An 11,591-nucleotide genomic window follows, 5' to 3' on the forward strand; every position below is an offset into this window, starting at 1 on the left:
CATGCTTTGGTGCTCAGTGGGATATGCAAATAAGAATGAGAAAAGGGTGCTTCACTGCTGTCAGAGTGTGCTGGGTTTTATTTGGGAAATGAAACAAAATCTTCCTCTGATCAGCCACTCCATGTGACATCCCAACCCACACTCTGCTACTGACATTTTATCTCCCACTGAACAGCCCGGCTGTTGTAACATTTTCAGGATTCTTAATTTATGTCTTGCAGGATCTAAAATGAGATAGCAGAAACTTTAAGAAAATAACCAGCGTTGACAGACACTTTTGTACCTCAAGAAGCTGGTACACCTCAGTGCTGCGAAGAGTTGGGTAATATTCTCTACTTTCTTTTTTTCAAAATATGTCTAGGAGATGGTGGGATGGAGATAGGGAGCTGCCCTAAGTCATTTAATTTCTCTTTTCAATCTAAACTCTATGAGAGACCTTTCCTTACACTCAGTAATTGCTAGCAAGCTCATTGTCCTTTCTTGGTATGAGTGACTCTGACATTCAATCAATCAATCAATCAATCGATTAAAAAGAGAGTAACCAAGGAAAGTGAACTAAGATTCTTATATGTAACCAAGAACTATGCAAAAGTAAAATGACTCAAAGTTGAGACATAACATTTGTGTAAGCTTTAAAACCTGCTGAACTGTTGGTTCTCAGAACACTGGTGGGGGATGGTATTATGATAACGACTACTCCTTACACAAGAGGCAAGTGAGGCACAGAAAATGGACAGGACTAGTTGTTAATCACTCAGCCTTGAAAAAATGGTGTCTCAAACCCAAACCGCCATTTTCTTTCTATTATATATTTATGCTGCTTTGTAAAAGCAGTGACTTTGGATTAGCTGATCATATGAAGAGGGTGAAATCTTTGCTTTCCAGAGCATTGGCATTGCTCAACACACCGGACTCTTGGGCTTACACCTGCCGAAGCTGGGATACCTGTGTACACCCTAGCCCTGGAGTACTCAGCCTTCATCCCCCTTTTCTCAGAATGGATTTATACCTATTTATCTACAAGGTAGTGCTTGAGAGTACAGATTCAAGTCAGATGACCAGCTCTGACACTAAGTAAGTATCTTGCCCTCGGCAAGATACTTAACTTTTCTGGGCCTCATTTTCCTGTACTGTAAGATGGAGATGCCAATAGCACCTACCTCATAGGATTGTTGTAAGGATTAAATGAGATTATTTATGGAAAATATTATATAGGGGTACCACCCATCAACTTTGCCACGTGCTTTCATAAGTGCACTATAAATGAGTCCATAATAGGCTTATGAAAGCCTCTGGCTAGATCATAAAGCTAAGAAAAGCCTTGCTCCACCCCTGTAGGTAGAAAACTAGTATACTCCTTTTATACAGTACCTTGCACATAGTGGAGGCTCAAAAAACGTGTTTAAATTGAACAAAAGTCAATTCTACCAGAACAGAAAGTTATAGTCCTGAATCATTCAAGTTCAAGGCCCAGATTTGTCCAGTATCTCTAGTCCACTTCCCTCCCCTCTCCACCTCACTAATTCCAAGGGCAGAGGTCAGAAGAAGGATGAGTAACCAGTTCGCATTAAACTCAATTAAGAGTGAAAACTAGTTTGGAAAAACTGCAACATTTACGTCTTGGTGCCTGAAATTTAGATCACTATGCATCTTTTCTACATAAACCCCAGGAAGCTATCTTTATATTACTGGGGCGAAACCCTTAACATCCCCCTGTACCAAAGAGCTCCCTGCAGGTGCTTCCAAATTTTATTTGCTCCCCACTCCCAGGTTGCCGGAGAAGCCTGGCTGACAGGTATCTACTCCTGGGCAGGCGGCAGGTAGGGAAAGGAAGAAATGACACCACAAGCAAGTTAAAATCGTAAAGGAAGAGAAGCCTTCAAACCGAAGCACCGGGTGGAGGCGGAAGCCTCGCGGTACTGGCTGTCCCCTTCAGGGGAGAGCTGTCCTCCCGCTTAGGCCCCGCCCCTCCCGTCCCAGGCCATGCCCACAGCCCGCCCTACTCCACCCTCAGCCTCCTGCCTGGGTCGCAGGGCGCTTGCGCACTTCTTAGGTCGTCTTGGCACTTGCCCGAATCCAAATGTGGGGAAAGAGGCAACTCGTATTTTCTACAGAACACGCTAGAGGGACTTTCCGCTGTTTCCTACAGATGATTTTTCCTTTCTTGGAACTGAGAGCCCGGATTCTTCTATGTGGTTTAAAACTACATATTTTAAGTTGGGCGATCTCCGGATAGCCTGTCTTTTGGCTCAGGGTCCTTTAGGTTGAGCCTTGGGGCCACTACAGGGAAGGCAGGGTCCTTTCTTGGGGCGGTCGCGCAGGCAGCGGCTGCGAGTAGCCGGACTCAGGGCGCAATGTACTACAAGTTTAGTGGCTTCACGCAGAAATTGGTGGGAGCAGGGGCTTCCGATGCCTATAGCCCGCAGGTACGGGTTTCACTGGGTCGGCTGAGACTGGAGAAATGGTGACCTGAGCCTCTGCGCCAGGCAGTCGGGGCGCCGGAGCCGCGGGAGGCTTCTGCTAAAGGTTTGGATTAGTTCGCCGGGTACCTCCCGGCGCCTCTCCGCACCCACTTCGCGGCGGCCAAGGAGGTTCCTAGTACTGTAGTTGCTCCCCCGGTGAGCTAGCTTGGCCGGAAGTTGGGCCTGGCACGCAGTAGGGGTCAAGGTGACCCTCGGACTCGTTGCTTGTGTCGTGTTTGTGGGGTCGGCGGGACCCAGAAAGTGTCCCAACCAAGTCCGAAGTTCAGCCCTGTCCTTTTAAAGGAGGTCCTGCTTTCACTCTTATTAGTGTCCCATTGTCACCCCCTGCCGCGGTCCAAAAGGCAGCCTCATGCAAGCACGAGATTGGAGAGCTGGAATGACCCCACTGGGGAATTCGTAGGACCAGGAGAGGACCACGATCGGAATTGGGAGACTTAACGGGTTCCTTGAAATGTTTGGGTGAGTCTGGGTAGGTACATGCAATGAGCTTGCACTTTCCCAACTGTCAAATGGTTGACAGACGCCTATTATTTGAGTGGCCTGGAAAGTGTTGCGATTTCACTCAGATTTTGCCAATTAGAGTTCAGTCTCGAGCTTGTGTTGTAGAGATGAGGGATTTTGGTTACAGCCCCATAGTCCTAATTAGTACCCAAATCCTGGTGTCCCTGCTTTGCTTTATAACCTTGAACAAGGTACGTAGGTTATTGTGAGGTCAGTTTCATCTAGGGCAGCTGGAGTGCAGGTTACACGAGGTGTGTGTCAAGTAACTAGCAATCTTTGGCAGGTGCTAGCTCCTGGCTAAATGGTAGCTGTTCTCCAGAAGCTGAGCCTGAGCTATCACCATATTCCTTCCTTATCCTCGTAGAGTGATGTGGGAAGGGTTGATAAGATAGTTGGAAAAATGGACTGGAATAGTAAGGGACCCAGGTAGAGTCTAAAGGATGCTCCGTTGTTAACCTTTTCTCTGGGACACTGAAACTTGCCCCAAAAGGAGGATGTTTAGGAATGAATTCAATCTAAGGTTAGATGTGTTGTTAATTAGTATAGGGAGGGCAAAAAGAAGGGCACAGTTTTTTGAGGGGGATGTGGGGTTGAGGAGAAAGGGTCTAAGTTTATAAATGTTGATCTTGTGATATGCCTGGTAATAGCTGGATTTGTGAATATGAGTTTAATAGATTTGGGTATCTTCAGCACAAAGGTGGTAATAGAATCTGGGGGTGTTGGATAGTACATAGGGAAGAAAGGTGGGAATGTAGTTAGAGGACAGACACATGAAAGGAGGGTGGAGTAGGAAAATTTATTAAAAGAACAGTCCAGGATTCGAAGGCAAATCAGTGTGGTGTCACTGAAACCAAATTGATAACTAAGTCCGGGATTGTTTGCAGTGATTTTTTTTTTTTGCAGATAATAGTTATTTCTATCATATCTGCTTCTACTGTAAATAAAGCATTTTTCAGTGTACGGATCGTAAATGTTACAGTTTGATAAGTTTTAACACAAATCACCCTTAAGTTTCCCTCTTTTGCCCTGCCAGTCCCTGTCCACCTCCTTATTACTTTTATCATTGTAAATAGTTTTGCCTGTTTTTGAATTTCCTATAGATGGAACCACAAAGTATTCTTTCATGTAAGCCTTTTTTCAGTATGGTTGAAGTTCGTTCATGTTACATGTATTAGTAATCAGTTTCTTTTATTCGTGTAGGATTTATTACACCAGTATATCACAACTGATATATTGTATTGGTGGTTGTAGATGTTCTTTTGGTAGAGTTTTAGCAGCACTTAAGTTTTGTTACCTCCTGAGGAAAAAGTGAAGTTTTAGACTAAAATAAACATACTGAACTTGAATTGGCAGTCAGAGCAGAGATTACTGTGAGATGTGTTTGGTACAGCGAGGACTTTCAAGTTTCTAGCACCTCTTGAATTGTGTTGCTCTTGAGAATTTGAACATTTTAGTTACTTATGGATTTCTTATGTTGAAAGAAGTGATAACAAGCTACCTTCATATGAGTCGTAGATTTTGGGGTGACTATGGCCAGTATCCCCCAAACCAGGGATTCTGACTTTGGTAGTTTGAAGTATTCCAGTTTTTTCCTTTCTTGGAAACATTAGCACCCTGGAAAATGTAGACATTTGTAACTTTCAGTATTATGCAAAGTACACTGAATGTATGGAAAAGCTAGTTTTTTAACAGCAGTGTACGTAAAGATTTATAAATCTACTTGATGGTAAGTAGTTTTGGGGGGTATTTTCCAGTGGTTGATTGAAAAGCATTTTCCTTACCTTTACATGTGATGCCATCAAATTAAGGCTAATAAACATGTGAAGAGGTGATCAAATCATTAATTATTAGGGAAATGGCAAGTCAAAGCCCCAATGAGATGCTAGTTTACACCCGTTAAAAATATAGTGCAGAAAGTTGTGGTAGGGTCTTATGTCTAGAGGTTGCAAGAAGGACATGCTTCTTACCTTTAGTTTCATGAAAGGTTTATGGAGCTATTCTTTGAAAACATGACTCTAACTGGGAGAGACCAGAGCCAGGGATGCCTGTTAAACCCATAAAATCGTTCAGGGTCTTCTAAGTAGGAATGCAACATCAGTGCTGCGAGATAAGGACTTAGTGACTGAGGAGGGAGATTTTAGGGTTGAAGAAAGAGGAATTTAAGATGACTGGGAGGTGGGAGGATGATGATGCTTTCTGCAGGAAAAAAGCTCGTGAGTGGACTTGTGAGAAACTGGGTGAATCTGGGACAAGCCGAGCGTGAGATGTTGGGAATCATGGAGGTGGTGCTGTCTGTCTGGCTCGCGGTGAGGCATGAAGGACTTCAGCTACTGCGGGGTGACCTTGTTTCCAGTCCTAAATCACAGTGCAACAATTCATAGGTTTCTGTCATTTAAAAATGAATAATTTTTTGAATAAGTTTTATTTCTCCACCTTTCTTCCTCCTCCCCAGACCTAAAAAGTAGGAGAAAAGGAAAACTTTGGGTCAGTCAACTTTGATGGGGAAAAAACCATGTTTACTTTACTCTTAAAAAATTTGGAACTAAAATAAACTAGGAAGAACTCAACTGCTAAAGGTGGTTGGTTACAGGTGAATGCCTATTTGTGTCAACAGCCAGGAGAGTCCATTGATACTAATAAGCAAAACCTGCATTTTCTGTTTGGCCCATAGACCACTTACTTTAAGAACAACGTTCAGTTGTTTGCTCATCGGCCATCCAGTGCTGATCTACATGATTTAGTTCAGAAGCATTTGTCTACATTGTGGTGAAACTGCAGACTTCCTTAGCTTATTTATACATTCAATAAACATTTACTAAATGCACTCCATGTGAGTTGCTTTTCTAAGTCTTGGGAAAGAAGAGCAGTGAACAAAACAGCGAAATCCTGCCCTTGTGGGACTTGCATTGCGTAGGGAAGGCACGGCAAACAAAGTAGAAAATAGTATGTTGATGGTGATAAGTAGTGTGGAGAAAAATAAAGCAGAAAAGGGGGATAGATTGTTAGCAAGTTAAGGGGGAGGACATACAGTTTTAACAAGGGCGGTTAAGGGAAGTTCTCACCAAGAAGGTGACAGGTGGACAAAGACTTGAAGGTGAGGGTGCAAGCCACGTGCATACCTGGAGAGGAGCGTGCTAAGCAGAGGGAGCATGCCTAGTGCTTGGGAGATTTAAGGTGCTAGTCCAGTGGGCTGGGGCAGAGGAAGGGATGATGTAAGGGAGGAGGGGGTTTGAGGGGTCCATCTCAGGCCCTGCAAGCCATTGTAAGAACTTAGAGTTTTGCTCAGTGAGATAGGAAGCCTTTGAGAGGATTTGAGCTGAGTAGTGACATCTTATGTTTTAACACAGTCACTGCTTCCTGCATTTAGAGTAAGTAGATTGTAGGGCAGCAGTGTGGGAAGCAGGGTGACCAGTCGCAGAAATCCAGGGCTTTGTACCAGAGTGTGGATTGGTGGAGATGGATGAGAACTGGTTGGATTCTGAATATAGTTTGAAGGTAGAGCCAAAGGGATTTGCAGATTTGTGTGAGTGAGAGGTATTAAGATTAATTCCAAGGTTTTTGGCCTGAATACCTGGAAGGATAGCATCGCCATTTATTGAGATGGGGAGAAGCGTATTTGAGGCTCTTAATTATGCTGGGTTGGAGCAGGCATAGCCCTGGATTTTGCTCTAGGTCCCTTCCTGTAAATCGCCTCCACCTTGTTTTATCTGGCGGCAGTTCAGAGTTCCTTGCCCCTAGTTAAGGAGTAGTTACATTTCTACAGTCCTAAAATTACATTCGGCCCTTTGAAAGCAACCTTGAGGCTGATGTGGCCCCCGGTGAAAATGAGTTTGACACCCCTGCTGAAAATACAGCTTCCTGGTCAAGTCCGCTCTTGAGAACCCTCGTGCTAGTTCGTCCAGCTGCCTTGGAACATGGGAAAAATCACCTGCTCTTAAATTGTTAGACATAAGCCCTGGCCCGGTAGCTCAAGTTGGTTAGAGCATCATCCCCATACACCAGGGTAGGTGAAGTACCTTCCCATCACAGTCACTCCTTTTAGCTATATCTTGGCAGACAGCTGAGTTATTGGTACTGTGGTGTAATAAAAACGTGTGGGTTTGAATCCCATCTTCCTTATGGAGTCTCTGAACTTTCTTTTAATCATCTGTAATGTGGGCTGATAATTCCTCCTTTACAGGGTTGATGTGAAGAGTAAATTTAGTTACGAAGATTGTATAAGAACCTGAAAAAAATTGCTTATTAGATAGAAATGAAAGAAAGAATGTAGGGTTTACATTAAGGCTATAAAGATATTAAAATATGCCTATGAAAAAAGATATATACAGTTTATAATAACTGATGGGATAAGATCATGGGATAATAGATAACTTAAAAATTCTATATCCTAAGCTTTTACAGTAGTATAAATGGAAATATGAAATTATTTAAAACTTAAGATGGTTGATACTGCTCTTTTGAGATGATATTGTTCAAAACCTTTGCTGTAGTTTTAAAATCACTTGGTGGGTGAACACACATAAAGCCATTAGGTATGATGGCTGTCTAAAAATGCTTTCACGTTAGTCCTGTCAAAACATGAATTTAATTTCAAACCATTTTTGGAGATGTTTGGTAAGGTTTTTAAATTTTTTCGTTCAAGGGGAAATGATTATTAGGAGAAAATACAAATTGCTTACAGAATAAGGGAGTGTGTAAAGTTCTCCAGTTCAAAGAGAGGCCCTATTAAGCCGTGTTCTCTCAGTACCCGAGGTCCCCTCCTCCCATCTAGACTTCTCCTGCAACTCTGTTTGCAGGTGACTAGACTTTTTCTCTTTAAATGGATTGTTGTTTTTAGGCAATAGCTGAGGGGCAGTCACCTGGGGTAGATGGTGCGATAGTTAAAAGCCAAGGCTCTGGACTTCAGAGAGGCTTGAGTTTTGACCTTTGGCTCTGTCTCTGCCGTGCAGTCTCAGGTGGTTACCCTCTTCGTTCCAGTTTTCCAGTTTTCTCCTCGGTAAAAAGGGAATTGCAACATCTCCTTAGGGTTGCTGTCGGGATTCAATGGGGTAATTGTGCGAAATACTTAAATTAACATGATACTGGACACATAACAAGGGCTCAGATATTAGCTGCTGTTACTCCATAATAATATCCATAGTAGCAGAGATTGTGTCTGTCTTATTCATTGTGTGTTTTCAGTGTCGAGTTACTGAGGTAATGCATGAATAAGTAAATGCAGTACAGAATAAAGGCCGTGATTCAGCCCTGTTTACAGGACTGTGTCTAAAGAAATAGACACCAGGTTTACTTGAATACCTTCTTGTTGCCCTGTTGATCCTAATGCCTGCCTGGTGGGAGTGACATCGAGGTTTTCAGTATTTGAGTATTAGAAAAGGCTTGGTCAATTACTGGTAAATTTGGATTCCTTTGAAGAGATCAGGAACCAGAGGGCTGACTACTGTATTTATTAGTTTGGGCTGGTTTGGAAAGACAAGTCTTCTGCCACTGCAGGCTCTTCCAGATGGGGTTATTTCTTCACTGTGTGTCTGGAAAGAGTCCGAAGTCCTCTCTGGATTAGAGGCTCCATGTTAGTCCCTCAGGTCACCAGGAGAAGAAAAGGGACAGCCAGCTGTCTTGAAATCAAACCAAAGTTCATACAGATTAAAATGTTGTACCAGTCTGATGAGAAGATAGACACAGGTTATTTCTAGCTCAGATTGGGCCTTTGTTTGCTCCTCTCTCCCCATAAGCTCCCCCTCCTCGTCCTCAACTGCAAAGAGTTCTTGATAGGGTTGCTCTGGGAAAGAGGACTAGAGTGCTTTGTTGACAGTTTATGGACTTTAAACCTTCAACTTAAAAAATTAAAGGCCTTGTAATGCAGCGTTGGAGAGACTTTCCTTTCCTCATACGGTCGAATAGGACTGCCTCCACCATTCCAGACAGCCTGCTCCTTGGAACCCTCGTTCAGATGGCTGGACATACTTCAACTTGACATTTCCCTTTTTTCCTACAGGGGTTAAAGCCTTTGGTTTCCACAGAAGCACCGCCTATCATATTCGCCACACCAACGAAACTGACCTCCGATTACACTGCGTATGACTATGCTGGGAGGAACAAAGTCCCAGAGCTACAGAAGTTCTTCCAGGTTAGATAAGACGCTCTAGAATGGAGACGCGTGTCAAATAGATAGGTTTAGAAAAACCCTTTGAAACCGAGTCTTAATCTAGTTTACTACCCACCTTCTCTCTTTTTTCTTTAATAGAATTCTCTTGATTTTAGTTTGAGCCATAAACTAGTAGAAGCCTATGTAGGTAGAAGCTGTGAGAGAGAGGGTGGTTAATTTCCTCGTCAGTATGTGAGGGACGCAGCTTTCCTCATTGCACATGTCAGCTGGAGGACGCAGTGGCGCGTGCACTGTGTGTTAACACCATGAATAATTCGATAAGTATTTGGCTTTGTGACACATGCAGTGACTTTTGGCATTGGATTTTCTCCTAGTTTTTACCTCTTTGATATCAGCATCCACTGAGCTATTGCTAGAAGTGGAAGAGGCTCTCTTGTGTTTGCTGATCAGCAGAGAGAAGCCAAAACTGGATTTAAAAATAATGTTAACATTAATCTACATACAGATAATTGAGAGGTCAGTGATCCAACTGTGTCTCGGGTGCCCTGGGAGAGGCAGTGCCTGTTCCCGTTGTTGCTGGAAGGTAGCTTTTCCAGATTCAGGACCAGCCTGGGGACTTTTGATCAGTTTATCCCTTATTAGCTGGTAGGTCAGTCTCCAGTGGGCACCTGGGGTCTGGAGTTGCCGTGGGGAGGGATTTTGGAGACTATGCCAAATAATGACTAAGCAGTCTATGGAGTCCCATTGTTAAGTAGGGGTTTAACAGAGTGATGGAAGAAGGCCCCTGAATATAAAAAATGGGTTAGAACCTGTTAGCTGACCTGGTCTGCTCAGACGTCATCCACCAGTGATCAGGAATTCACACTAAATGTAGAGCATTTCTTGTGCCTGTAGTTCTTCGGTTAGCTGCCGGTTACCTTTACATTAAAAGAAATTCACCAGTGCTTCTGTCCTAGTTAAACAATACAATAAATTCCTTAGAAATCTGCAGTCTGTTGTATGCATGTTACTGAGCCTATGTTTTGAAGAATGACTTTGGACTTAGAAGCTTTAGTTACATTTATAAGAAAATACAGTAGTATTTTAATTAGTGTTTCAGTGCATTAGGGCTTTTTCCACTGTAATGCATTGATAGATTAGTTACGAAGTAGAAACATTAGTTCTTTATTAGCCTAAATTATAAATCCTTTTCTTATCAACCATATCCTTGATAATTCTTTCTTTCCAGAAATCCGACGGCGTGCCCATCCACCTGAAACGGGGCCTGCCTGACCAAATGCTCTACCGGACCACCATGGCGCTGACGGTGGGAGGGACCATCTACTGCCTCATCGCCCTCTACATGGCTTCGCAGCCCAGGAACAAATGAGTGGGGCTGCAGAGGACTGGTTTTTGGCATAAACCCTTTGAATTTTTATTGTTTCTGTAAAAAAATTTTTTTTTTTTACTTGAATGGCCTTAACATTTTGCAAGAAAAAAATAGAATGGTAATAAGACAGTATTTGATTTGTTTATGAAATGCACATGGCCTGAGAGGGCTCATTCAGCAGGTAAAACTGTTGTTCAAAGAAATGCTGCTGCTCTCTGAGTCTGCGCCCTCGGGCTCCCTGGAGGCTCCGGGCGGAGGCTGCATACAGGCTCACTAATGGCAGCCTGTGCCGAGGTCCTTGGGGACTCACGGCCGCCTTGTTGAGCGTGAGGTGCAGGAGCCTCTCTGATTTGGATGTGTGTGAGGACGGAAGACAAAAGCCAAGGCCAGGTGCACGAAACAAGGGGCTTGAGTTTGTAGTTTACCTTGGGGATTTTCCCATCTTGCCGTAAAACGTTAACATATTATTTGCAGCGTGCTTCTGTTCATTGGGCAGTTTGTTTCAAAGGGTTATTTGCCTCATCTCAGATCTTTAGTAAATTTTATGTGTCATTATTATGTATTTATTCCACCATGGGAACAGAACACCTGTTTAGTGTTGCATTGTAGACTGATGTCTGTTTTATTAATGAAGCTGTGACACAGAGTCCCCTTTACCTTTTAAAAATGTTATGACTTTTAAATTATGATTTATTTTGATTGTGGAATAAATACATGAATGAAAAATTTCAAATTTGGAGGGTTTTTTTTTAATGATCTTTCAAAATAATTTCAGAATACTAGAAGCATTTTAAGCCTGAGCCTAATTTCTTTCTTTTAATTTGGTGCCACATAATCTTTACAAATGGTTCCTCGAAGTCAAGTAACAGGAGGCTAATGGCATATTGATGTAATATTAGCATATGGTTCCTTATAGGAAACTTGCTTGCCCCTTAGTGAAATGTGTCTGCAACACACAGTTCATTTAGTCATTAATTTCTTGTGCTGTCACAATTGGTAGACTCACATACCCTGATTAATGCTGGAAAACAGTGGAATTTTATTATATACGAAGTGGTGGTCTGTATCTTGCCATAGCAAAGAGTAGTGATTTCTTATTGAGGATAAAATCATGTTTGAGAGCAGTAGTGTT

At 42.8% G+C, this 11,591-nt stretch overlaps 1 protein-coding gene across 1 annotated transcript; it reads left to right on the forward strand.

Annotated features, from left to right (window-relative positions):
- The first annotated feature begins 2,281 nt into the window (after nucleotides 1-2,281).
- LOC123811641 (cytochrome c oxidase subunit 7A-related protein, mitochondrial) lies at nucleotides 2,282-11,192 on the forward strand. The gene is made up of 3 exons (XM_045828005.1): nucleotides 2,282-2,426; nucleotides 8,980-9,111; nucleotides 10,319-11,192. The coding sequence occupies exons 1-3, from the start codon at nucleotides 2,355-2,357 to the stop codon at nucleotides 10,457-10,459; spliced, it is 345 nt and encodes a 114-aa protein (XP_045683961.1). The 5' UTR covers nucleotides 2,282-2,354; the 3' UTR covers nucleotides 10,460-11,192.
- Nucleotides 11,193-11,591: the final 399 nt, after the last annotated feature.

This window comes from Phyllostomus hastatus, unplaced genomic scaffold (assembly GCF_019186645.2).
Source record: "Phyllostomus hastatus isolate PE091 unplaced genomic scaffold, TTU_PhHast_1.1 phas_scaffold_78, whole genome shotgun sequence".
Taxonomy (NCBI): domain Eukaryota; kingdom Metazoa; phylum Chordata; class Mammalia; order Chiroptera; family Phyllostomidae; genus Phyllostomus; species Phyllostomus hastatus.

Bases quoted from the DNA above. Each gene is read 5' to 3' on its own strand.
- LOC123811641 (XM_045828005.1), top strand. From the start codon at position 2,355: ATGTACTACAAGTTTAGTGGCTTCACGCAGAAATTGGTGGGAGCAGGG. The intron at 2,427-8,979 runs GTACGGGTTTCA...TTTTTCCTACAG, and splicing joins CCGATGCCTATAGCCCGCAG to GGGTTAAAGCCTTTGGTTTC. The intron at 9,112-10,318 runs GTTAGATAAGAC...CTTTCTTTCCAG, and splicing joins AGCTACAGAAGTTCTTCCAG to AAATCCGACGGCGTGCCCAT.